Here is a 26747-nt window from a genome sequence, read left to right as displayed (position 1 = left end):
AGTTCAAATGAGCAGGAAAAGGTGGTTCTGAACGCTTCGGGTTTCCAGACCCGCGACAATCATGCAATGGAAGCGCACACTCAAACACACACGTTTTATTTATGCACCCCCCCCACAGGGAGCGGCCTGTTTAAAAGCATATTTGGTGCTCCCTTTTAAAACGAAGAACATTTTTCACATTTCAGGTCGTTCATGAAGAATTCATGAATGCTTTTTTGAAATACCTTAAATAGGATTAAAGGCTTCTTTAGCATCCTGATTTTTTGTTCTATTGTGAGCGCACAGTGATGTGGTATAGTAATGTAACTGCTTCTGTTTCATCTGTGTTCATTCATCGGTATTTGTTTTGGATTGATGTTTTTTTCAGTCCAGATTTACCAACATGCCAGATAATTCCAGATATATAAGAGGAATGTCTGTTTGATGAGGCTGGGTGCGTTTTTAAAAGCTTCATTCGTCACTTACTATACTTTCAACATCATGATTGTGTGTGTGTGTGAGAAATGTTTAAAGTTAAACCTGTGGAAGTTAAAGGGAACTCGTATGTTGTGTGCTAACATTATATTATAACCTCCCTTGTGTTTGTATATTTATATATATATATATGTGCAGGTTGAGCGAGTTCAAGTCAGCTCGATCCCGGCTTTGGTTCTTTGGGTCAGGAGGTCAAACGATGGTGAGATGGTGAATCTGAGTGATTCATCAAAGATCATTTAGTACGAGAGGGAGGGAAGGAAGGAAGAGTCACTATTTAACAGTAAATAGCACCATTTGGAACAATTCATCTGTGTATTTAACCCAAGTGCACAACTGTGATGGGCAGAAAGAGAAAAAAAGAAAAGATGAGCGCTAGTAGCATGCTAACAGAGCTAATAGCTCAAGCTACATAATGGCTTCCCATTGGTCATTACAAGCAGCCGTCTGTCCTCCAGAACAGTTGGGATGTGCACGCTGCTACGTCTTTTACACCAGCCTTGAACTACTAGCATTCAAAATGCAGAACCGTCGTGATGTACGCTCAACGTTTTGCCCTGGAGGACGCAAAAGCTTTGTGTCACCGCAAACTGGAACGGCGGCAAATTGGAAATGTGTCCAGAAACACAGGAAGGGATAAAGAAAAATCTGATTTGGATTACAATATGGTAAAAAAAAAAAGAATGAATGAATGAAGCCAACGATGTCGGCGTGTTTTTAGTTTTAGCGACAGTTTAGCTCTGATAACAGGCAAGTGGGTATGAAGCATGAAGCTGCTAATGTTTGCGCTACAGGGCTACATGCTAGCTGCTACTTGCTGACTTTTAGCTTGAATACACGACATGAAACGAGAGACACTTTTTTTTCTTCATTAGAATAGCACTGTATCGTCTTGTCATGGGTCAACGGTCATCCTGCCCCACCCCACGCACGCACACACACCCCATCACGGCTCTCATTAGCTATGCTACAACATCCTACCCTCCATCACCCCGACCACCATGTCTATCCAAGCGGCTTCATCGGGGATGAGGACCTGACTCGTTAGCGTTTTGCAGCCTTTGGTTTGGGGCCATTTTTCATGCAACTCTAAGGAGGGGGGGGGGGGTCTATGCTATAAATGGTGCACACCTCACACACCCTGTAATATATCTGTGGTTACTAGGCAGATGAGGATAGAAATATGAAAGTCTGGTAACTGATGTGCTCGTGTTTCTATTTGCTTGCTCATATTTAATGAAACATTACAAATAAATGCAAAAAGCAGAAAAAAAAAGCAGCGTCTTGCTTTTTTGTGTAAAAAAACAACACGAATGTTGAAAGATGATCAGTTTGCAGGTATCTGTCGACATTTCTCTTGTCCCAGTCTTTGTCTTTGTGAGGCAGACGACATGAAATAAATCCACATGGAAGAGAATTGTGCTCTCACTGCTTCTTCCTATGCTTTTTCTATTTATCTATCGATCGCACCACATTCTGGCACGAGTCCTGGCATCTTCTGCGAGACCATGCATGTTGCCCTCATGTGCGGATTGAAGAATATATTTTTTTTCTTTTGCATCTTTCGTCTAATATATTCCGTGAACTCCTCCGACTTCCAGAGCGATATGCATGTAAAAGGATGTCCAGAGACTTATTCCAGAATAGAATAGGATGGCATGTGCTTGTTAGATTTCTAGTTATTGTACAAATGATGATTCTTCCTGCACAAAAGAAAAGAAACACCCTCAGATGTGTGACATTCCATTTGCAGAGATCACATTGTTGTTCCTCACACTCAGCCTGCTGTCTCGGTTAGAGCGTTTAAGGATTTCTCATTTGTGTCCAAGTTGTCGTGTGCTAATGAGTGACATTCTGATTTATTTGAAGGGTTGTGCTAAAACAGTACCACTACATACAACTCTGCCAGCCAATCCGAGATATTGGCTGGGTGCAGACTCTAAAGCAACACCTGTGGGGCTGTGCGCTACCCAATCCCAGGTAATCAACCGCCACAGCGGTGACAGGAAGTAGGCCGCGAACGCCGCTCATTCCCATTCGTACATGTGACTCCTTTTTGTTTTCTATTACAGTGGCACAGTTTTGTTTTTCTGGTGAACCACCACATTATCTCTGATCGACTCCTCGGGCCACAGCTCGGTCGTTCTCTTCCGTGTGGAGGCTAGAGTAGCGGGGTCGGATGGGGGGGGGGGCGCTGTCCGACCGGCTGCTGTCGCATCCCACATCAGAGGTTCCTTAAGGAGCCTTTTTCTTAAGGAGGCCTTGGGTTTAGTCCAGTCATCTCCAGCCATCCTCGACCACCATGATTAGGAACAAACTGCATGCCCGTTGAATTATCCAGGAGGCGAGGCTGCCATCCCTGTTTGGCTTTCAAAGTGTCCTTGTGTGTCTTCTTCATCATCCCGGATCCGCCTGTAGAAGCATGCTGCCCCCGTTTTCTGTTGGACCTGCAATCTGATGCGAAGCTTACTTTGGTGTAGAGCGTTAGCTCGGCTGTAACATGGCGGGTAAGAATGGAATGAGGGAAGCGGCTCTGCTTCGGAAAGCGCTCAGAGGAAACTGTAAGTGCTTGTTAGCCATCTTTTCTTTCATTTTGTTGATTTAATCCCATTCAGATGTGATTTTTGATTGATCTTCCATTTTTGCTAATTTAATCCCATTCAGATGTGATTTTTGGATTGATCTTTAATTTTTGTTAATTTAATCCCATTCAGATGTGATTTTTGGATTGATCTTTAATTTTTGTTGATTTGATCCCATTCAGATGTGATTTTTGGATTGATCTTTAATTTATGTTGATTTGATTCCATTCAGATGTGATTTTTGGATTGATCTTTCATTTTTGCTAATTTAATCCCATTCAGGTGTGATATTTGGATTGATCCATGGTTTCACAGAACACCCCGGAACCCTAACCCTAACCCATCCCGTTGCTAAAAACCAGAAATAACCAAGAACACATTCATGTACATCTACGTTTATCCCCACGACACCATGGAATTACAATTCGATCAAATTTCAAAAAATCTACATGACAATTTGTGACGTGTTCCCCCACCCCACCCCCCGCCCAGGCCTGAAAAACAACCCTGAAATGAGCGGTCGCAGGGTGTTCAGCTCAGCTCGTCGACTTCGGCCTGAGAGAAATGCCTCATCCTGTGTCTCTTTTCTGTCTCCTTCTGCTCTGGTGTCTTAACCGTGTGCTGCCTCCTAGAGATGCTAAAGAGGAGGTTCTCCGACCCAGTTATCACCATTCCCAGGGTGCTGCTGGAGGAGAACCACAACCGTCACCGGAAGGACCCCGGAGGAGCGGCGGAGTCGTACGCTTCGCCCTAGACGGCAACCAGACGGGTTAGTCCTGCAGAGGCAGCTGCACAGAGGCTTCTGCTCCGTGCTGTAAAAAAAATAGTTAGCATTTGCAAATAAGTTTGATTTAGGAAAAGGTCCATCACATTTTTGGAAATGCATGTTTGGAAAAGGTTTTGGCTCTGAGGTGGCTGCTGTTAATTGCAAAGGTGCTACACCGTTCTCTTTGGTTTCGTGCAATTTCCTTTAAAAGTACAGGCCATAGTTAGAAATACCACACCATCGAGTGCTTATACTACAAATACGTAAAGATGTACTGCACATTGAATGTTTTTTGTGTAAATAAATGAGCATAAGTTGTGGATCGCCTTCCTGTCCAGTCATTTTCAAACGGGTGATGGATTTTACATGTCAGTTAGACGCAGCGTAGCGAGGCTGGAACCGCCATTTCTCACAGCTATTATCAAGAGGCTGCCTGCAGTTGGTCTCCGAAGTATTTTCAAAGCCCAAAGAAATCTTACTTCACTTGAGAAAAGGTCTCAATGTTTCTGACCCGAGCTCATTCAGTGCGGCTCCTCATTAGCCTTTAGTGTGTGATTACGCTGACATCCCCTCACGCCTTCGCTCAGTCAGCAAACATCTTTCCTGACAGTTCCTTTCCACAGTGGGACACAGACACAAGCTGCGGGGGGGGGGGGGGGGGGGGGGGGTCAGTGTGTGGACATTATATTGAGTGGAATGGAAACTGCAGCACCTTGAATTGAAAGAGAAGATATCGCATAGACAAACCTAAATCTAACTGATTAAGAAGCTAAACTCTCAAACCCGGCACCAGGAAGGATTTACCAGTCCCAGAAAGCCAATTACAGCGCTCACCTTGAAGGATTAAAATCCGTTCTCAGTCCCCGGGCTGTTCTAAAAACACACAATGGGGATGTTTAATAAGTAATGACCCGCAGATGCTGCACGCCCTTCACACACATGAAAAGCAAACGAGCCTGATTAATAGCTGTGTCTCTCTCTGCCCTGACCTGGATGGATGCAGAGACGGCTGCTGGGAGGAGGGGGAGGAAGGGCCGGAGAAGCCGGAGTTAACACGCTGGTCGAGAGGACGTTTGGTAGCGAGTCCTCCTTCCCCACGTCCTGTGTAGCATTCAGCGCTTGGCCTTCAATCTGCGTTTACAGCGTGGGATTATGGGAAATGCAGAGAAGACCCTCCTCCTTGATTCTGGTGACTGAGGGAGGCCTTCTTGGAGGCGTAAACATATTGTGGAGGCCATCAAGAGTTTTTGTACATGGATGAAAAGCACCCCCCACGTGACAGCGTTCAGACATGTTTATTGTCACACCACTAATAGCACAAGGAATTTATACACTAGTTAAGTACATAATAGGTATTTTTGAGCGGTACAAATACAAAAACATGTAATTGTAGAAAAATAGCAGCTAAAATAAAGTGATGACTGTGCTTGAATGTAACATTAGAATGTATATTATAAGCATACTGACTACATGATGATTTTAGCAGGCAGCGCAGAGGGAATGTGGTGAAGTATTCATTCTCAGGTTGTTTTCAGTATTCTGTTAATAATATAGTTTTTGTTCTCTCAGTATATCGCCTCAACTAAGTCATACCAATCTTTTGTTTAACGTTAAATAGTCATGAAATATTCATAATCTCTCTATTTTACATTCCACATCAAACCTATTGCATTATCAGACTATTATAAAATGCACGTGTTTGGGGTTTTGGTGAGTTTTAATATGTGAACGCTGCAGCAGCGCCCCCTGGTGACGGCCGGGGCGCTTCTGCAGCTGAAAGCGCATCCATCTCTTTTGTGGCGTCACACGTGGACGCTTAGGTGTTGAAGTGGAGGTAAGTGAAGTTCTCCTGCTTCGGCTTGGCGTTGAAGCTGTAGTGTCCGATGCGGTTCCTCTGGCAGTACGCGAGCGACAGGAAGCCGACGATGAGGACGATGCAAAGGCCGACTCCAAGGCAGGATATTCCAACCACACTAAGTGTGTCAGATTCGTCCGGCGGCTCTGCAACAATATGCCATGTAAAAAAATAAAAATAAACAGTTTCAGCTCCACTCAGAGCTCATCATAAAAATAATCACTTCAAACGAAGATGCATCAAATCGATATCCACCAGACCGACTGACATTAAAACGACAACACCATGTAGTTCGTAATGGCTATTTGAAGACCTTGGCCAGTTTGCCAGTGACTGATTGAAAAAATACAAGTTCTCACCTTCTTCTGACAACAATACCGGACCATAAGAATCAAAAGCCGTTCCTGCCACGTTTGAAGCTCGACCTGTTCTTTGGAGACAGTCCTGCAAGAAAACACATCAAGAAGATGAAGGGACTCTGATCTCCGTTTCAGCAACTAGGAGATACACTCAGAGACTTCAGATTCATTCTACTCTGAAGTGGGAGTTGATTGTTTTTTCCGACGAGATGCCCTCACCGGAATGCAAGTTTCTGACCCGATCTGCACACAGATCTGGACGTGGCAGTGCAGATAGATCGCATTCAGTTTGACAAAGGAGAATATCTGAACGGACAGACGAGACGTGCTGGAGTTCCCATTCGTCAGCACTTTGGTGTACATGTTCAGCGAACAGCTGTGGAGACAAAGAACAGCAAAATGTCCTATTATCTTATCTGGTTTATTTCATAAAAAAATTGTTGTTGTTTTTTTATAAATTGCATCATCACAAGAATGAAAAACAAAAATCATCTTTCTTTCAAGGTAGAGATATATACTGTGCTAGCATTAATATTATCCTGATGGAAGTGGAAATATAAGTAGCATAACCAGCAATAGTTGTAATTAAAGTGGAAAAGAAATTCCAAATGTATCTGAAATACTCCAATAGTGGTGGGGGCGCTGTGGGCAGCGGCTGACCTGTTCTCCAGGAAGACGTTGCTGTAGGTGTCCGCGGGGTTTTGGGTGGGAGTGGCCCAGCATTTGTTGATGACTACTTTAATGTGCTCTGAGGAGGTGTCCAGGCTGACATCCACCACCACCGACTCCTTGGGAGACAGGCTGTAGTTCTGGGGTAGAGGGACTGTCCCGTTCATCAGCTGCACCTTCACTTTGAACCACCCGGACGCTGAAATGACATCCTTGAACATTTCATGCCTGGTGATGGGGAAGAAAAGAATATATGCAATCATAAACCTGAGTTTTTGTAAGTCAGGAGTTGTTGGAAAAAGAAAAAATACTCTCTGGGGTATATATTTGTATCTGATCTGACTTCTTTTGATGGAAGTGATTGCTTCGGCCGATATGAGGTGATATTGAAATGAATGCACCGTACCCCATGGAGCTGAAGTCGGCAGAGAGGAGAATGTTTTTCATGTAGCCACACAAGACAGGAACCTCCAGCCGTATCCTGGGCGTCTCCAGTGTTCCACTGGCTGAGGTGTACTGGTCCATGGTGTTGAATAGGGTGACAGATACCATGTAGTGTGTTTCATTCTGAAACACCAAGCAGTTTGGGACATTTTACAAGGTCATGCACATTACTTTTTACAAGGTCATGCACATAGGATTTATAGACGATATGTGCAAGAGCCTGCGATGAGCTGGCAACTCATCCAGGGTGTACGCTGCCTCTCTCCCCTAGCCAGCTAGGATAGGCTCCAGCATATCCCATGACACAAATTTAGGAAAAGTGGTTGACGACGAGACGATCATCTTGTCTTCATGAAGAATGAATGAATGAATGTGCAAAAGCCTAGGCAAATGCAAAAGCAAGTGGAATAAACAGAGAGCAAAAACCCCTCACATGGTTAAGATGAGTGGCACACTTATTCCAGGCCACGGTCAGCTGGGCATGGGTGGCATTGCCTCCGTTTACGCCGCATTCCTTCAAGCCCAGAAAAAGGGCACTGTCTGTGATCCTGGAATTCTGGAGGAATTCTCTGGCAATCGTCACTGTGATGGCAGCGACACTGCACTGGACTGAGATGGCTCCCAGCAGAAAGGCACTGGCGGCAGTCATCGTGGTAGTGTTGTTAGTCGTCAGAGTTGGCTTGGTGGTTTGGGAGTATGTGGTGATTGTTGGGACGGTTGTGGGTGTTGGAATTGTGGTGGTGGTGGTTGTTATTGGTGTCATAGTGGTGGTTGTAAGATGAGTCATCGGTGCTGGAGAAGTGGTTGGTGGTGGGGCTGCAGAGGTGACTGTGGAAGCTGTGGTGGGCATTGAACTAGTACTGGTTGTTGTTGGATTGCTAGTGGTGGTTGCTGGAACCGCAGAGGTGGTTGTGGGAGCAGTAGCTGTTGTTTGGATCATAGTTGTTGTTGTTGGGACCGTAGAGGTAGGTGTCATGGTAGTAGTGGGTGTTGGCGTAGTAGTGGTGGTTGTTGGGACAGTTAAGGTGGTTGTTGGGGCAGTCGTGGAGACTGGAGAGGTAGTATTGGTTATTACCAGGGCAGTCGGGAGTGTAGGAAAAGTGGTGGTTGTTGTTACTGAGTTGGTAGTGTTGGTGATTTGGTTTGTAGTGGTGGCTAGGAAAGTAGAGGTAGGTGTCGTGGTAGTAGTGGGTGTTGGCGTAGTAGTGGTGGTTGTTGTTGGGTTTGTAGTGGTGGCTAGGAGAGTAGAGGTAGGTGTCATGGTAGTAGTGGTGGTTGTTGGGACAGTTGAGGTGGTTGTTGTTGGGTTTGTAGTGGTGGCTAGAAAAGTAGAGCTAGGTGTCATGGTAGTAGTGGTGGTTGTTGTTGGGTTTGTAGTGGTGGTTAGTACAGTAGAGGTAGGTGTTATGGTAGTAGTCGGTGTTGGCGTAGTAGTGGTGGTTGTTGTTGAGTTTGTAGTGGTGTTTAGGACAGTAGAGGTAGGTGTCATGGTAGTAGTGGTGGTTGTTGTTGGGTTTGTAGTGGTGTTTAGGACAGTAGAGGTAGGTGTCATGGTAGTAGTGGTGGTTGTTGTTGAGTTTGTAGTGGTGTTTAGGACAGTAGAGGTAGGTGTCATGGTAGTAGTGGTGGTTGTTGTTGGGTTTGTAGTGGTGGCTAGGACAGTGGAGGTAGGTGTCATGGTAGTAGTGGTGGTTGTTGTTGGGTTTGTAGTGGTGGCTAGGACAGTGGAGGTAGGTGTCATGGTAGTAGTGGGTGTTGGGACAGCAGTGGTTGTTGTAGAAACAGTAGTGGCATGAGATGATAACACAACTGGCAAAGCTGTTTGTTTGTCTGAAGTCATAGTTGAAACCACTGAATCGAATTGGGTTGCCATGGAAGCCATTACAGCTGTCGATAAATTGTCTGTACTCGTCCCTGGTGTCACAGTTGCAGTGAATAAAGCCGGATCATCAGTTGTCATTATTTGAGAGGGAGCGGTTGCACTAAGAGCGGAGGATTTTGCAGCTGGTGTCGTCTCCAAGGTGGGAACTGCTGCAGGAGACAAAATGCATAATGGAAAGATCATCTTTCTGTATTTCATGCTTGTAATGTGCTTTGAGATGTTCCTCTCCGCCACCACAACATACCAACACAAGCTCGTCCGGGTCTCTCTGGGTTGACATCCATGAATCCAATCATGCAAACACATGTGAATGAAGCCCATGTGTTTTTACATGTAGCCCACTGGGAACAGTCATCCTCCCCAGAAGCACATTCATTGAAATCTAAAAGGATGCAAAACATTAGTCTGAAGGAGGAAGGCCTTCCGTTGTCTTTGCCCTGTGGTCTGACAGTCCTTAAGACTAGTGGCCCCAGAGTTTAAGGTCTCCAAGCCCAAACCACGATAACTCTGGGTTTTCTTTTCCTTCACAGCCCTGATGAAGCTCATTTCCGAACAACAGCCGAGCGGTGCTACCTTGAGTAACTAATCTAAACTACATTTTGAGGTGCAAAATCAAACCTAGACTTTCCTGATAGTTAGTTTTTCCCTATTGATTTGATTTGTCCTGGTTTCACAGAGCGCCTCATTGGAAACGCCTACCGGTTATGTTTGAGTTGGTTTCATCCACAGCGTATTTGGAGCTGGTCACCAGGGACTCCAGCACAGCTGTAGACACGTTAATGACGTCTCGGCTTTGACTGGGGGTGAAGACGATGGCGAAGTTGAACACCACACTCCCGGGAGAGAAGCCTCTGATTTCAATTCTCACCTGGCCCAAGTCCAGCATGGCCTTCATCTGTGGCGACAGAGACTGGTAGATCTGTCGGTGACGACAGAAACCATTGAAATAACGATAGATCAGTGAAACCTGTTCAGTCGACGACATGCTCTTGCAGATTTCTGACGCTCATACCTCCTCTTTAATGCTGCCAGTGAGATTTCTGAAGGCCTGGCTGCTGGAGTTCAGCAGATCAGGAGTGAACGGGATGTTTGTAAGTCGTGTCGTAGCATTCAGTGTCTGAGCCTCTACAAAGAAGAGATTTAATTGTCACAATTTTAGACATTGTCGAGGATTGTTCGCCTTCTTTTGGGCATGAATCCACATTTTCCTACCAGTCCTGACTGATGCATGATGGGTATTTCCTTGGCTTCCACATGCAATAGGTGTGACAGTGGCATTGTAGAGGACCCCAGGTTGCAGTCCTGTCACCTCCATCTTGGTCTGATTGGTTTCCCGATAATGAATGACCTCTGACCCCTTGCATATTAAGACCTGGTAAGTCTGGTTTGTCTTAAACCCGCTGGACCAGCAGACACGGAAGGAGGTCCCAGTTACGTTAGCAGACCATAAACCGGTGATGCTGGGAGGAACTGGAATGGTGTGATGAGTTGTGAGGGAGGAAAAGGGAGAGTGAATTAGTTTGTGGTTGCTTCAATGAGATGAGATTAATGGGTGCACATTTATTGGGGAATAATCGTGTTTTCACTTGGTTATATGCAAAGGTTGATGCCACTCCCACATCTGGAGGGTTGACACAAGGTAGCTTAGTTTAGTACAACGCCTGGAAAATGTGGGAAACAGCTAACTTGACTACACAAAGTGACCAAAACCCAGATTGCAGAACATCCAAAATGACATAATTTACAGTTTGCATATTGTTTTGAGTGTTTCAATTCATACATTCTGCTCTCTTTGTTTTTTGTTTTTTTATTAGGTAAAGATTTGTGTTAGTGGTTGGTTGTCTAACGGTTGAACAGTAATTCAAATGATGATAGTTCCATCTTTGAGATTTGTTGGCAGTTGAGCCGGACTGGATTCATTTCAATATGAGAGGATGACACGCATCATTCTAACGTGCGATTAAAGGCATTCAATGGCAAGTTAAATTATGACATTAAAAAAGGGGGTGGAGCATTTCTTACAGCACGTGGTCGCTGACGGAGACGACTCTGCCGCTGGGCTCGTGCTGGGGTAAGGTGAAGAACTCGTGGAAGCTGCGGTCATGCCGGTCCCAGTGTGGGGGGAGGGGGGGGTGCCACGAGGGGTCTGTGCGCTGCTGGAGGCCGGGGTGAAATCTGTCTCCATGGGTGGAGGAGGGGTAGACGGCAGCTCGGTGGCGCTCATTCCATCGACATCCGCTTGGGATGAAAGGATGCAAGAAGATGAAATGAAATGAAATTAGAGCTTGTGATTGCTAAATATCAATGTGTCATGGCCTAATCTTTATGAACGTCTAAAAATAATATGAGAAAGCAAGACCCATGCAGCCTCCGGGTGAATGAAATGGTCCGGATCACTAAGTTTAAACATATATACGGATTTCAGGTATCATGTTGGCCTCGCTGAGGCATCATCTTCACCAGGATACGGTCATTAGAGCGAGATTACAGGGTCGACGGCGTCTCTCTCTTTCTTTCAAATTCATCTGGAGCCGATTTGACCTCCGAGGAGTTTGTTAGTGTGTAATTGATGTGATTCAAGAATGAAAAAAACCACCTCCGAGGCAGAAGGTCATTTACAGAAGCTTCAATAACGAAGGGCGAGGCAGGAAGTGACATCATCACTGGAAAGGCCAGCTAAAAACAGATTTACATTGTTGTTGTTTTTAAATAACAAAAGAACAACAACTATCATCAAGTATTAGGATATCTTTGCTAAGAAAATGACTCACAAGACTTTTTTAGGTTCATGCATTTCAGTAACTCCAGTTAAATTATCATTGAAAGCATGTTAATTTATTAGAATGAACATTTTTGTCAAAATAGACTTGAATATGGCATAAATAATTATAAATATCTATAATCCTGTTATTGTTAACCATGTGACATTGGCTCTCACACACACACACACACACACACACACACACACACAGTCTAACCTGTACAATTGGCTCCAGGGTTGCTGGGGTCAAGGTCAACATATCTGGGGCGACATGAACACTTGTAGGAGCCCACTGTGTTGCAGCAACTGGCCTGGATGGAGCACTGCCGGAGGGCCGGGTGTGCGCACTCGTCTACGTCTGCAAGCAGAGGAAACAGAGGCACGAAGCGCTCGCACTGGAATCACAAGTGTATGATTCAGAGAACGAAACGAAGACGAGCACAAAGAGACGTTTGTGTTGTAAAGATTATGTTCTCAACAGGACTATTGTTGTTTGCAGTTGAAGTTATTCTCAGTGATCAAATAATCTAACGAGAATTCACGATTTGTGTTGTGAGGATGGAGCTGGAGTGTGAATTGGTGTGTGCGTGTGTGTGTGTGTGTGTGTGTGTTCTCGCTGTTGTTTTTTCCGCGATGGCAGGAAACATGGTGTGAATGACTGTCACTCAGCAGAAGCGGTAGGAGAAGGAAACTGCGGTGCGGCTGAGTCATTTTGTCCCGTCCCCCCCCCCCCCTGAACGCAGCGTCTCTGCGAAAAGAATCATTCTCCAAATTCTACAAAAAATGTAATTTGTCTAAGGACAACAACAAAACAATCTATCAACCTCACCTTCCACGGTTACAGACGAGACCTCCTGTATGCGTTTGAGGAGGAGGTGCAGCTTCGGCGCGACCGTGTCCAGAGAGAGAGGATCTTTGCAGTCGATCATGAGGGAAGTGGAGATTCTGTAGGGGTGCAGAGGCCATGAGGCGAGGTAGTAAACCCAAACGTCTGCCTCCAGCGCTCCGGTCACCTGGCAATGATGGAGAGGAAATCAGACTGACTCGCTCCGTGTTTAAGGGGCGTCATCAGTAACAGAGCCCTGTTATGCTGCACAAGGGGCTCTATTAGGGCTTTATTACCATTGCCTGTAGCAATCTGGTGTGATTCAGGTGTCCTCCTTTGTGGGACGTGAGTCCGTCATAATCAGCCTTCACGGTGACCGTGGCATTAAAGCGGTATCCTCCATTCTTAGAATAACTTGCTGATGCTGGAAGTTAAGTAAAAACAGTCAGTTCATCCAAATCACAAGGACCCCCCCCCCCACCCCCCCTAACCCTAACAGCTGGATCTGGGCTGCTGTGCTGAACTCATTGGGGTCAGTGAGGCCTTCATACTGCAGCGTTTTCCACCACCAGCCCTTCTGACTCTTCTCTACTATGGTTACATACAATTTTTGCACGAGCTATTTTCCTGTAATTTATACATTGCCACGGTTGCACAGCAACCGTTATGTAACGTTTCCATATTTTGAATATGACAAACAGTATTCCCTTCACCTCGGTTACAGCAAACTGTAAAAAAAAAAAAAAAAAGAAAAGAAAAGAAAAGGAGGGGGGGGGGGGGGGGGCTGTACAGTATTTGAATTAAAACCCACGACGGATTGAGACTAACCTGCAGGGTGACTGCAGAGACGGCGATCTGATCTCCGGCAGCATTTCTGCCAGCCCGGACAGTTGAAATCCCACTCACAGTCCTCACATGTGGGATCCGAACCATCTGCATGCGGGCAGGATCCTGGCTTGGCAGCAAAGGCTTCGGTCCTGTTCATGGCTTCGATGGAGAAGGGGCGGGGGGGGGGGGGGTAACACGTTGCAGGCCATACATTAGCAGCGTGATTCGGCAGCCGTGTTGCTCATGTGCATCCATCTGGCGTCTGACACCGCGCCTCAAACTGAAAGGTCACGCTGATGACTTGTCTGCCGTGTTTTTGCGTTTGATGCACACTCTGAGCTATGACACTTGCAAACCCACTGATGTGTGGTGTACTCACGCAGGGCACAGTAACGGCCGACCTGCACGTAGCCTTGGCAGCACCTGGTCGTCTGCCTCGTCACGTTCTTGGACTCGATCTGCTGGATCACCTTGTAAACTGTGACGGGACATGGCATCCAGGACAGCCAACCACCGCAAGCCTTCGTCACGGAATGGGGGACCGTATGCAGGGCCAGGTAACTGACCTTCTTTGTCTCATTCTGAATACATAGGTGGTAGCCGGACGGAGCCAGTTTGATTCCTGGGATGAAGATATGTCTTGTCAAGTTTCTTTTTGGGAATGTTTCCCTTTTTTACTGTTTTTATTTATTTATTTATTTAATCTTTTTTTTGTTTTTAACCAGGATGTCCCACAGAGATTAGAAATCACTTAAACAAGGCAGACCTGGCCAAACAAAATCACAACATATTAAAATGCACTTTATACAACGCTATACAAAACATGGGCGATAAAACAGAAGGGACTTCTGGCCTCTTAAGAAAAACAAGTATTTTTTAAATAAAGCTTCTTGAGTTTGACATAATGTACCTGCAAAAAAAAAAAAAGGGAAGTTAAATGAAAGCCGGCAAAACAACAGCGGCGAAATTGTTCAGATTATGTGTTAATCCGTCATCTGCATGGAGGCCTACCTTCATTTGGAGATTTCCCCCCCCTACATAGAGGCAGTAGGGCTGCAGCCACCCAGATGAAGAACATCCAAGTCATTTTTCACGGGTTAATATCCAAAGCACACGTCTGACAGCTTCATTGCACATGTATGTTCTTCTTCCTGACGATGAGAACGGACCGTCTGCGTTGCTCTGAGAGACCGAATCCTCCGTGGCTCCGTGTTTCTCCTCCCCTCGCTGCACCATCAGTCCCTAATGCAACACCAAAACCAGCAGCTGCTCTGAGCATCACATCTACGTGGGCTTGGAGTTATACGTGCCAGCGTGCTGAAATGGCACTGCTTTTTCAGGACTATTTAAAATATATGCAACATTTTGTGTGTGTATATATATATACATTGTATATGCAGTGAGTGCGTTGTACATAGAAATGCCCTTAGTTTACATTTTGTGCATCAACGAGCCTCGCTTTTATTTTGGTAGAATAAATGCGTTTTCATTTCGCTCACTCTGTGGCAGAGACACGATCAGTAAACATGTTTGCGATGCCAGAGAGAGGTGGGACGGGAGGAGATCAAGTCTCTAATGACTTGGTTTCCACACAGGTAACCATGGCAGTGCACGCTGTGCCAGCCAGTAGTGTCAGGTAAGGAGGCGGGAGAGAATCGCTCACCTCTTAATTCATCAAACGAAGGACCAAAGGGATCCTGTCACAGATATTTTCCAAATGAAACCGGCAAGAATCGAGATTATTTACGTCTATGTTCGATGAGGGGAAACATTCCAGATTTGTTTTTCTTTCCAGGTAATGAAGTAATGCAACAGTGCTCCTTTTAATGGGGGTGTGTGAAAATCTGCCTGATTTAACTTCACTCTGTCATTAAGTAGTAATGACCGGGTGCATGATTACGCACTGGAGCATGTAGGGCTAACGGGCTGAGTCAACCGAGGATGCTGCAATGAATAAAGTCACAACGAAATAAACATTTCAATGTGGGGGTTTGAGCTTTGGATGAAAAACAAAAACAAAAACGTCACCGCAATTAGATCTCAGGCAATGTTGCTGATAAAGCTTTACAGGAAAAGCAACAAACGGTGCTTGGGTGACGGTACCGACATCGGGTCCCACTGCCACGCCAGCAGGCCCCCCCCCCCCCATTTAGTCAAACATCTAATTAGTTTCTCCGGGGTATACGTTGAAGTGCAGGAGGTATCTGAACCAATGTCTTTTGTGTCGGATACATGAAACAGCTTATTTTTAATTTGCTAGAAAATGAAAAAGGGGGAAACCCTAACGAGTCGAATCACGAAGGAAATGTGCGTTTCTTTTCTTTTTTTCCATTACATGTCACAGTTTCTTTCTGTAGTGCATGTGACGTAAGAGGAAGCTAAAAGAGCTTAACTATGAAATAGAGCAACAAACATGCTATCATTAATGATCGCACAACAATGCTCAACATGGAGCTAAAAGTAAATCCACTGAAATGAAAAATATGAGCTGTCCCTTTAAATTAGCCTTACGTCCCGCCCCCTCCTCCGTGAGTAGCCTATGAGAGCGCGGTGCACGTGACGAGTGCTCTTTGCGATGACCTCATCCCTGATGTGGGATGACGTCAAATTCAAGATGGATGGAATCACGACCAGCGCGAGGAAATCTACACAACAGTGAAGAGCGGCGAGAAGCGGCGTTCGGACGACGGGCAGGGTGAGTGGAGGCGGGCTGCGAACCCAACGGGAGGCGAACCCAACGGGAGGCGAGCCCAGCGGCGGGAGAACCGGAGCAGCTGGAGGAAGCGTTAACGCGTTTTTCCTTTTCCTCTCTGACGTAACTCGGAAAGGGGGGGGGGGGGGGAGCTGGTGCTTCTGAAACAGGCCACCAGCTCCAGCCTGCTAAGCCGTTCGAGTCCCGGGTTCAGCCGCCACTCGTAACGGGCGGCGGGTCCGGGTTCAGCCGCCACTCGTAACGGGCGGCGGGTCCGGGTCCGAGCCCCCCCCCCCCCCGCACGGTGACAGCTTACCTGTCTCCGCCCCGGCGTTACGTCGGAGGAGTTAAATATAAACGCGCCCAACTGTTCCGGTCTCGGTTTGATGGACGCGTGAGTACGTTAAAAACCGGCTCTTCCGCCATTTTAACCAAAAGAAAACTAATTCGTCAACCGAAAGCGGCGCTTCGGAGAAGTTGTGAGTCGCGGACGGCGTGACGCGGGGGACAGTCGGTCCACCCCCGGTCCACCCCCGGTCCACCCCCCCCTCTTAACGGGGAGTTCGCGTGAAGCGGCAACCGAGCGGTTCTTAGTTTTTGATGAATGAATGAATGAAGCTTGTGGGCTTGAACCGTTCCTGACAAGTGTCCGTAGCGCCAAACACGCGCGGCTTCCGGTCCGTGTCTTCAAAATAAACGCGGCTTCCGGTCCGTGTCTTCAAAATAAACGCGGCTTCCGGTCCGTGTTTTCAAAATAAAACGTATCAACGTTGAGATGATGACGAATCGATCACTTCTATTAGGTGGACGTGCACGTAATTTTTGTATTTATAGAAATATTAGTTCTTTCCATTATTATTATTAATACTCAGCGAAATGCCAGTGTTCCGTAATTATACGTAAAACAGTGGAAACACGTCGGATTAAATGGGGATTTATTCTGGATTATGCATTCAGCCGTCACTTTGTTGGTGTAGTTGGTGTGTTACAACTACCTCGAAGGTTAGAACGGCTCCCCCGAGTCAGTCTCTCCTCGTAAATTTACGTTGTGTGTCATGGCAGCATTTTTATGACGTCACGTGAGGTGGTGAGCTTTCGTCCAGTTCGGAGCGGATGAGCCTTTTATTTTTAAAGGCACGCCTTTTTTTTGGAACTTCCTGCTTCCGGCAGGTGTATTTCCACACCTCTCGACCACCGACGTGACGTAATCCCATGAAACCAGGTGTGCGCGTCCTTCCGTTGTGGCGTGAATTAAAAGGTTTAACAGCAGCGCATTGGCTGCATAAACGATGTTGCTGATATTTTTTTAGGCCTTTCCTGTTCACATGGCAACATAAACGTGACAATGTGTGTTTTTAAGAATTAACTGTGAAATGATTTGACATGGAAAAATAATACGGCCGGTAAACAGGCCGACAGCGGAACCTCGGTTGTCGAGCGGAATTCGTTCCGTCATGTTTTTCAAAAACTGAAATTATATTTTCCAGACGAAATAATGTAAACTAGACGAATCCGTTCTTAAGCACCAGATAAATGTCCATTTACATGCCTACAGTTCTATTAATGTGTACCGCCAGATCCCAGACACGGATTTCTTATTTCCCGATAATTTCCTTCTTCCTTCCTTCAGCGGTTTGTTCTCACGACTTTCCTCTTTTCTTTCTGTCGTATTACTGCTGCTCCGTTCGGCCTTTCTCCTCCGGCCGGTCGACTCAAACTGAACCTACTCGGGTAGACTCCGCCTTCGTTCGCGTGTTATTGGTTCGCCTCGGCGCCGCTCGTGTGTTAGAACTCCGAAAAAACCTGCTCGACTCCCGAGGCTGTTTAACCGAGGTTAAACTGTTGTCGGGCTCCCCGCTCACGCCCGTCGCCGACATCCTGACGTCCGTGCACGATCGATGATCCCCCTTTCACGTCTGCATTCCCGCATTGAGACGTTCTCCTCCTTCCTTTCAGCCATGGAGAGCCTCGTGCATTACAGCAACCCCTCGCACGCCCTCTCTCTGCTGGGGGCTCTGAATGAGCAGCGTCTGCGTGTCCAGATGTGCGACGTCGTCCTGCTGGTGGGGGACCAGCGGTACCAGGCTCATAAGAGCGTCCTGGCTGCCTGCAGCGACTATTTCCAGTCCCTTTTCACGCCGACGGACTCCTCCTCGCTGGAAGTTGTCAACTTGGACTTCTGTGAGCCCGACGCCTTCGAGATAGTTCTGAATTACATTTACTCCTCCTCGCTGTTTGTCGACAAAGGCAGCCTGGCGGCCATTCAGGAGCTGGGCTACAGCCTCGGAATCCCTTTCCTCACCAACATCGTGTCGACGAGGCCCCACGCGTCTTATTGCGTTTCCAGAAAGAGGCTGTCCTTCTCCGAAGGCGATAAGAACGACGCTCAGGCCAGGAGCGTCATCGTGTATCGGGTTCAGAATGACGCACCCCATCCTGCGTGCTCAAGTTACCCGAGGGAAATGTCGGCGATGTCGTCCTCGTCGCCCGTCTCTGACCGAGCGATGGCTCGGCCTCCGTCGGAGCGCGCCGCCTCGTACGAATCGGGCGGAAGCTCTCAGGCGTTCGGCCGAAAAGCGTCCGAGAGGAGCCGAGCTGCCGCAGTGGCTTCCTGCTACCCGTACACCTCCATATTAAAAGGGAATCCGTCAAACATCGCATCCGTGCGGCCCCAGCTGACGTCCTCGGTGTCGTTCAGTGAGGCTGAGGTGCAGCACATCGGTCCGGACGCCAAAGAGGAGAGGCAGGAGCCCGGCCACCCCACCAAAGTGGGACCCCTTCAGGGTCAGGCCGGTGAGCAAAGCCAGACCATCGACCGGAGCGGGCCTCTCATAAAAAGCTTGCTCCGGCGGTCCCTGTCCATGGACAGTCCCGTTCCTGTCTTCTCTCCAGCACTGGAGCTCACCCGCGACCAGTCGGCCGTTGGCGTCGCATCAAGGGGGACCGGGACCGAGTCCTCGGCCCACAATGGCAACCCGAAAAGAGCGTCTCCCCTGCTTCACAGGCCAAAGCATCCCAGCAGGAGCGACGGAGAAACTCAGGTAGAAAGAGAGTTCAGCGTGAAAGCCGAGCCCAGCAGTCCTCTCGCCGACCCCGCGGACATCGTCCGAATCACAGTCGGCGACGCGCTGCCGGTCACTCTCAAGGACTTGCAGACAATTTACCACCGAGAATCTGGGCCGGACTTGAATTCTTTTGGAAAACGGAAGGACAGGCCGGACAACAGGAGGTACCCGTTTAAAAAGAGCAGGATGGTTCAGGAGCGGCCCCCCTCTCCGGACGAGAGCGTCCCGCAGGCGGTACCCCAGACCGCCGACGGCGAGGAGTGGCCGCTGAACAAGTTGTTCAAATGCTGGAACTGCCTCAAGGTTTTCAGGTCCGGCGCCGGACTGCATCGCCACGTAAACATGTATCACAACCCCGAGAAGCCGTACGCCTGCGACATCTGCCACAAGCGCTTCCACACCAACTTCAAAGTGTGGACTCACAGCCAGACGCAACACGGCGTGGTGCAAAACCCGGCCTCGTCCTCCAGCGCCTCCGTGCTGGACGACAGGTTTCAGAAGAAGCTGATCGACATGGTGCGGGAGAGGGAGATAAAGAAAGCCCTGCTCTGGAAGCTGAAGAGGAACACGCAGGGCTTGCACACTCCTGCGCCGGGCAAAAAGAGGCCGAGGCCCCGCGCCGTCTGTCCTTACTGCGGGAAGGCCTTCGCATTCCAGGCTCATTACAGGCAGCATTTAAGGACGCATGACGCGGAGAAAGCCGAAGGAGTCCTCTACCGGGAGCAGAAGGAGATCGTTCACCCGAAGGACTCGGGGCCCGGCGTCTACTCCTGCAGGCTTTGCAGCGTGAAGCTGTCCTCGCTCTTTGAGCAGGGCGACCACGAGCGGGGCTGCCGGCACGCCACCGTGTGCCCGTACTGCGGCCTCCGCTTCTCCAGCCCGTCGGTCAAGACGGACCACGAGACGCATTGCAAGTACAAGAAGCTGACGTGCCTGGAGTGCATGCGGACGTTCAAGTCCTCCTTTAGCATATGGCGCCACCAGGTGGAGGTCCACAACCAAAACATGATGACTGCCAAGGACCAGATTCAGCTGGCGCAGCAAGAGGACGGCGACGAGCCGCCGGAGGCGCTCGCGGAGGAGCGCTTCGCCGATGAGCGCTTCGCCGATGAGCCTCTGGCCGCCGGGAGCTCGAGGGAGAGCGCGAGCTACAGCGACTCCTCGGGGCCGCCCGTGTACGACTCGGAAGACTCGTCGCCCGGCGTGCCCCAGGACCTGAGCGTGGCTCACCTCGGCGAGCTGGTGGTGAAGGAGGAGCCGGTGGAGGAGTCCCTGAGCGAGATGGAGAACGCAGAGGCGGATGGAACGCCGCCCGAGGAACCCGGCGTGTGGCCGTGCGAGAAATGCGGGAATCTGTTCGGCTTGCGCAAAGACCTGGAGCGGCACCAGGAGCTGCTCTGCCACATCAAACCTTTCATCTGCCACATCTGCAACAAAGCCTTCAGGACCAACTTCCGCCTCTGGAGCCACTTCCAGTCGCACATGCAGATGGCTCACGAAGCCGGGGCCCAAGAGATGGAGAGGCAGCCGTCGCCGCCGCCGCCTTCCCCCCCCGCCGTCCCGACACTGCAGGACTCTCGCCGCCCCTCGCCGCAGGCCTCCGTGCTCGTGGCCCCCCAGACGGCAGCGACGCCAGAGGAGCCCGGCAGCCCAGAAGCCTGTAGCTCGTCGTTCGGCGGCACGCAGAGACCCGAGTCGGAAGGGCGGCCCGGCAGCCGCAGCCCTCTGTCGAGGTCAAACAGCGTGGAGAATCCCGGCGGGCCTCAGGAATCGGAGACGCTCTTCTACCACGCGCCCTCGCTCTCCGCCCTGGTGTTCAAGAGGCAGTACATGTGCAAGCTCTGTCACAGGACCTTCAAGACGGCCTTCAGCCTCTGGAGCCACGAGCAGAGTCACGGCCACCTGTAGGCGGCGGCAGGAACTCCCATCAGCCTCCAAACGGAAGGCTTTGGATGTGTAGCTTATTCTCTCGCCTCCGAGGTCGTATGTTAAAGAGGACTCGTTCGTTTTCGAAGTGTTTCACGTGAATGTGCAGACAAGTCTTCTGTGAGATGAGTAACTGGTTTATTTTCCTCTCGTGCGTGAAGCAGCTCTCTGGTGAACCTCTTTTGGTCGCCTGCTTCAATCTTTTGCTCCACTTTTTTGTGGGTTCAGTGGAAATAGTTACGCGTTTAGGCTTTGAGCGTTGATAAAGTGCTTTGATCTCACGGAGGCTGCAGCTAAATTAAAAAGTAGCGTGTCGCTCTCTGTATCGGAGCGATCTCTCGTGGCGTATTATCAGTGGCCTCTATTGTACCCAACATGCACTTTGTTTCACCGTCGTTTAGTGCGACGTGTTCAGTCGGGTCTTCGCCGGCGGAGCAGATTCATGAATGGGCCGCCCGATTGTTTCTGTTTTGTTTCTTTATGCTCGTAAGATGCTCTCGCGCTTCTTCTCTTCTGCTTCTCATCGCCTTTTGTGCCATTTTGTTTAACGGGCGACATTGAATAAGACGTTCAGCGTAGTGTGTAGAATTGGAGCCGCGCCCTGGACATCCAACGTTGCAGACGTTTCACTATGCAAGCCTCGATCATCTGCTTGCGTTCGTCGCTTTGTACATTTCAACTATCTTCTGTAATTAATAGTCTGGCGTATCCGTTTTATTCATCGGCTGGATTGGATGTTGCAGTCGGATGACTGTATAAAGTTTATTTTTTTGTTTGTGTTTTTCCTCAAAAGTAAATATTTCCTGCTCAGACCGGTTTAAAATGAGCGGAGCATTTCATCTCAAGAAATAACGACCATCAAAGGATTCGGGTCATCGCGTCGGCTCCCAGAAACCAGTTTGAAATATTTCCAGCAGTCTGAGCCGACTGCGGCAAGTACCATTAGAAGTGAGTTAAAGTACTTGATTTGTGTACAGTAGACCTCGCTACAAGTTTTAAATCGCAAAAGTTCACCAATGAGCGACTCACCGGTGTGTAAATAGTCGCACAACGATAGTTAGCCGTTTCACACGCGCGGTTGCTACGATGCTTCGACTGCCTTATGCAACTTAAATAGTTAATATCGGTTTACATTAAAGCACAATGGAGATCCAGATCGACACGCGACTCAGGGTGGCGACGTAAGGAAGCAAACCTATGAATGGCGTGTTCCCGCTTCCTGAAGATTTACTGTTGACTGCGTTTGATTGTATTTTTACTTGTATCACAGTTTTATTCTTCTAAATAGTGAGGCTTGCTTCTGCTCGGGCTCGATGGATCAGCGCTTCCGATGTGGGAGACGCTGCCCTCGGAAGCGCCCTGCCCAAACTGCGGGAGTTTCGTATTCCACCGAATGAGAAACGTGTTTTGATGTTAAAGTTCTTGGGAGAGATTCTGTATTTGACGATAGTGCTCTTAATTTTGTTGTTGTGATAAGTCTTTCTGAAAGTTTCACAGAAATGATTAGACTTGTGCATATGAAAGTATTTGTATCTTCAATTTTGTACCTATTTTGAGTAAAAAAAAAAGAAGCTTCAGCATTGGTTGGATTGTTATTGCTTTTAGAGACTTACAGATGTTTTGTGTTTGTAGGTTTTTCTACAGTTTCGTGCTTTATTTCTGTAATAAAGAGTAACGATGGATGATCTGCACATGCAGCCTCATGCATTTGAATTGTTGAGGAATGAAAGGACCAACTTTAACCTCAAGCAAATTTTGGATCGCGTCTAAACCAGGGGTGGGCAAACGTTTTGACTCGCGGGTCACAATGGGTTCTAAACTTTGACAGAGGGGCGGGGCCAGGAACAGATGGATGGAGTGTTTGCATGAACTAATATAAATGGCATGTAAAAGACATTACATGAAAGGATGTGGCCTTTTACATGGAATTTAATTGTGTGTATAAAAGTGTTAAACAGCTAACCTTAAAAAGGCAAAATGAATGAGGTTTAATTATAATAACATTTAATGATATAATTTGGACAAGTTCGGCAGGCCGGACTAAAAAGCCCAAAGGGCCACATATGGCCCGCGGGCCGCAGTTTGCCCATGCCTGATCTAAACGCATTCGATAACCGTAACTCTGTTTGCTTAGCTTAGCTTGACTGAACTGAACAATTTCTCTGTACTACAAATCTAATAAGACCACGTAATTTACAATGTAGAGACCCTAGTTTGCTGATTGACCCCCCCCCCCCCCCCCCCCCACACACACACAAATACAAATATATTCTTAAATCTATACCCTCTCGTGTGCAATCGTAGGTTTTCTGACTGTCACACATAAGAAAATTACATATTTACACACTAAACCAGATATTAAATTGTTTCTGGTCTCGTCATGTGACCAGGGAAGCAAATGGAAGCCTGTTGATCAAGCTACCTGAGGCACTCGCGTACCGGCGTGCGTGGAAACGGACACACACACACACACACACACGTCATCCTGTTGGCAGACAGCCCCGAGCCAGAGGGATGTTTTGGTGACAATTCCTCTCTGGAAACTCGGGAGTGAACTTGAGAGGCGTTTGCTTTTGTTTAGGAAAAAATGGCCGAGTGGAAATCCTGTCCTGCCCGTGTGTGAGGTCGCCCGCCGTGACATTTTGTGCAGAGAGGAAGTTTAAGTTTTCAGAGAGATGAGGAAATCTGCTCCAGTTCTCTGGCCATAGCTTTTGCATGAAAATAACGTCGTATCTCCGGCCTCGTACGTTGCTTTTTGGTATCAGTTATGACTAAACTGCCGTCATTTACAATGAATATTTATTGACGGGGAGTAATTCACAGGTATGACATCACGTTTTGGTCATTTTACTGATACATACTTATATTTGCTACCGTGTTTACGTTGCATTTCAAGATGGAGGAAACAAGTTGTAGCTGAAAGCCTGCGACAAGAAAAGTATCTAAACATCAGATCGATCAAAAGCCATACTGAACAGCACAAAATGATCAAAGTGCTCAAATCGGCTACTGCTTCATTGTACCAGGAGTAAAGACGACAGGTGTCTTTTTCCATCATCGGCGTTGTCAGGGCAGAACTACCCTTGAGCAAGTTGAGGAATCAAAGCGCCCTCACAGCGCCAGCGTGTCCTTAATCAGCCTCCTCATCGTCGTGCTGACGGAGGTACCCAGAGAGTCCGTGATCTGGAAGGTGATTTTGTACAAGTATGGCTGGACATCTTTGAGACCGGTGTCAAAAACGTTGTCCACCTCGGACTGGGTGGGCATCTTCGGGAGGTACTCGTGGCGGTTTATCACCTCGACGACGTTGATCACCTTCTCGCCCAGCTTCTCGCCCACTTTCTCGCGGCAGATCTGTCGCTCCTGCTCGGTTGCCAGGCTCACGACGTTGACCTTGATGCTCCACACCTCCCAGGGGATGCACTCGTCGGAGAAAGGCCAGCGAGACTTCTTCTTCTGGTAAAACTCCAGGGAGATCTGCCCCGCGCCGTCATTGCCAGAGTTGCTCAAAACATCCTGTTACACACACACGCACAAAAAAAAACATGACGTCACGGTCAAATTGAAGGCCTGTGCGCGCATTTACGCGCAGCAATCACACGTCAGAACCGAGCCAATCACCTTGAATTCAAACACAGCTTTCCTCAGCACCCTGTCCAGCTCCTCGGAGGACACCCGGACGAAGGAGAAGTCGATGAAGTCGCAGTCGACGTCCAACGTGCCCACCGTGCCGATGGAGTAGGTGCCCTCCTTCTTGTAGTGAAACTTCCCGGTGCTGCGGTGAAGCAGAATGGTGTGCAGCAGAGCCAGCATGGCCTCCTCCACCTGCCTCGCCTCCACGGTGACTTCGAGAACTTCCGAGCGACAATTCATTGCGAAGCAGATGTTACTGCCATTAACGAACGAGGGGACGCTTGCTTCCGTACGCTAGCTCGGCCGAAGCACGGTTTGTTTACCTCTTCAAGTAGGCGGGGCCTAATTCCATATAATACATTACGGTGTAATAAACTACAATATATTTTTCATGAAAGGTATTTCACCCACAAATGTCGCTTGTTTAGAGTGAGCGCAGGGCGATGGGTACAGGTTACGCAATATTTACTACAAAAAAAGAAGCAGGAAGCAGCAGTGTGGATAAACTACGGCAAGTCGGAGAGTTCAAAAAACGTTTGTATTATATATATAGTTTTTTAACTTATCTGTCTATTTTAATGTTGTCGCTGTTATTTAAATTATATGATATGATAACACAATTGCCCCCATTTTAAACGTTAATAAACTCGGTTTATTTCGGTTCGTTTCGGCATGTGTTCGCGCGACCGCAGACGTCAACAACTTCGCGCATCTTTGCCGCGGTGCATTCCGGGAGATACAGTCTGTGCCACATATCCTTTATCAAGCGGCAACTTCCCGGAGTCAGGCTGGGCTGTGGAGCGGGTCCGGCGGGACGGAGGGCGCTGCACGTTCCGGAGGATGTCCCCCCCTGGACTCGGGCTCAGTATCCGGGGGCTGCTTCCTGCAGCGTACCCGTTGCCCGGGGAAACAAACCTTTATACGAGTAACTTTGTAGCTAATGAAGCAAAGTTGAGCTAACCGAGCTAACAACTGTGTTCAGTGAGAGAAGAAGATAATTCTTCCCTGGAAGTTTATGTGACTCCAGAGACTTGCCTTTGGCTTTCGAGCAAGGCACTGGGTTTCCCGTGCGACTTTCTAAACCTGCTATGGAGGCGCTGCAACACGGATAACGATAAGCACCATTGATCGCTTCCATTGATACCGCCGCTCCCCGACCGAACATACGATGAGGCTTCCGGGACGTTCCACACAGGAGGCCGAATAAAGTTTGTTTTCATTTTTTATTTTTTATTTTTTTGCCGAGAATGTCGGACTCGGGAAGTTCGAGTTGGTGTTTCGGTTTGGAGGACCCGCAGTGGCTTTGCATGGTCACGCTCTTCGTGGCGTCACTGGTGACGCTCGTGCTGTACTTCGTGCAGTACGTTCAGCGGAAGGGTTCCGGTGACGTCATCGATGACGACAAGGAGGCGGAAGCGGCGTCGCTGCTGGGCTGGGCGCTGTCACTGAGGAGCTGGAGGGGTCGGTGGCGCGCAGCCTGGTGCCGCGCGTTGAGTGAGGGGTCCCGCAGAGGAGGGGTGAGTCTCTACCCCCCCCCCCCCCCCCAAGCATGCGGTTTACTGTCCTGTGCAGGTGACGTCATTAAAGGAAAGGAACTTGGGAGGAGGGTCACGAGGATCAAAGGAGTTTATCATCTCGTACAGATAAGCTTTTGTTGACTCGGCGTGATGATGATGATGATGATGATGAATATATTTATTAGCAGTACAAGCAGTAGTACCGGTATTACAGTAAAAGTACAGTCAAACAGTAGCATGTATTACAGTACAAGTACAGTCAAACAGTAGCATGTATTACAGTACAAGTACAGCCAAGCAGTAGCATGTATTACAGTACAAGTACAGTCAAGCAGTAGCATGTATTACAGTACAAGTACAGTCAAACCGTAGTATGTTGTTTCTGTTAAGTCCTTAGTACATAAATCATCGACATTTAACGATACAAATATAACAATAAATTACTCCACAGATTTAATGGATGTCCCC

General features: G+C 48.1%; 4 protein-coding genes across 4 annotated transcripts in view; 2 read left to right on the top strand and 2 right to left on the bottom strand.

The window, feature by feature from the left end:
• Positions 1 to 5638: 5638 nt before the first annotated feature.
• On the bottom strand, positions 5639 to 14533 carry umodl1 (uromodulin-like 1). The gene is given in 19 exon segments (XM_068744243.1): positions 5639 to 5823; positions 6037 to 6121; positions 6256 to 6412; positions 6697 to 6933; positions 7112 to 7272; positions 7583 to 7791; positions 7930 to 8073; positions 8108 to 8385; positions 8485 to 9063; positions 9266 to 9413; positions 9731 to 9950; positions 10044 to 10156; positions 10244 to 10501; positions 12010 to 12150; positions 12622 to 12805; positions 12915 to 13022; positions 13430 to 13605; positions 13826 to 14068; positions 14458 to 14533. Coding segments are annotated over 19 exon segments (3702 nt in total).
• Positions 14534 to 16074: 1541 nt separating this feature from the next.
• On the top strand, positions 16075 to 21111 carry zbtb21 (zinc finger and BTB domain containing 21). The gene is made up of 2 exons (XM_068744938.1): positions 16075 to 16141; positions 18095 to 21111. Exon 2 carries the CDS (start codon positions 18097 to 18099, stop codon positions 21109 to 21111), a length of 3015 nt encoding a protein of 1004 aa, XP_068601039.1. The 5' UTR covers positions 16075 to 16141; positions 18095 to 18096.
• Positions 21112 to 23927: 2816 nt separating this feature from the next.
• On the bottom strand, positions 23928 to 25185 carry atg101 (autophagy related 101). The gene is made up of 2 exons (XM_068744876.1): positions 24751 to 25185; positions 23928 to 24645 (listed from the first exon to the last, which is right to left on the bottom strand). The coding sequence occupies exons 1-2, from the start codon at positions 25000 to 25002 to the stop codon at positions 24241 to 24243; spliced, it is 657 nt and encodes a 218-aa protein (XP_068600977.1). The 5' UTR covers positions 25003 to 25185; the 3' UTR covers positions 23928 to 24240.
• Positions 25186 to 26009: 824 nt separating this feature from the next.
• LOC137900520 (C2 domain-containing protein 2) overlaps positions 26010 to 26747 on the top strand; it is a 10698-nt gene continuing 9960 nt past the window's right edge. The window contains exon 1 of the mRNA XM_068744618.1: positions 26010 to 26279. Within this exon, the coding sequence (XP_068600719.1) occupies positions 26010 to 26279 (270 nt within the window). The remainder of the gene's footprint in view (positions 26280 to 26747) is intronic.

This window comes from Brachionichthys hirsutus, chromosome 10 (assembly GCF_040956055.1).
Source record: "Brachionichthys hirsutus isolate HB-005 chromosome 10, CSIRO-AGI_Bhir_v1, whole genome shotgun sequence".
NCBI lineage: Eukaryota > Metazoa > Chordata > Actinopteri > Lophiiformes > Brachionichthyidae > Brachionichthys > Brachionichthys hirsutus.
This window is presented reverse-complemented; position numbering and strand designations above follow the sequence as displayed.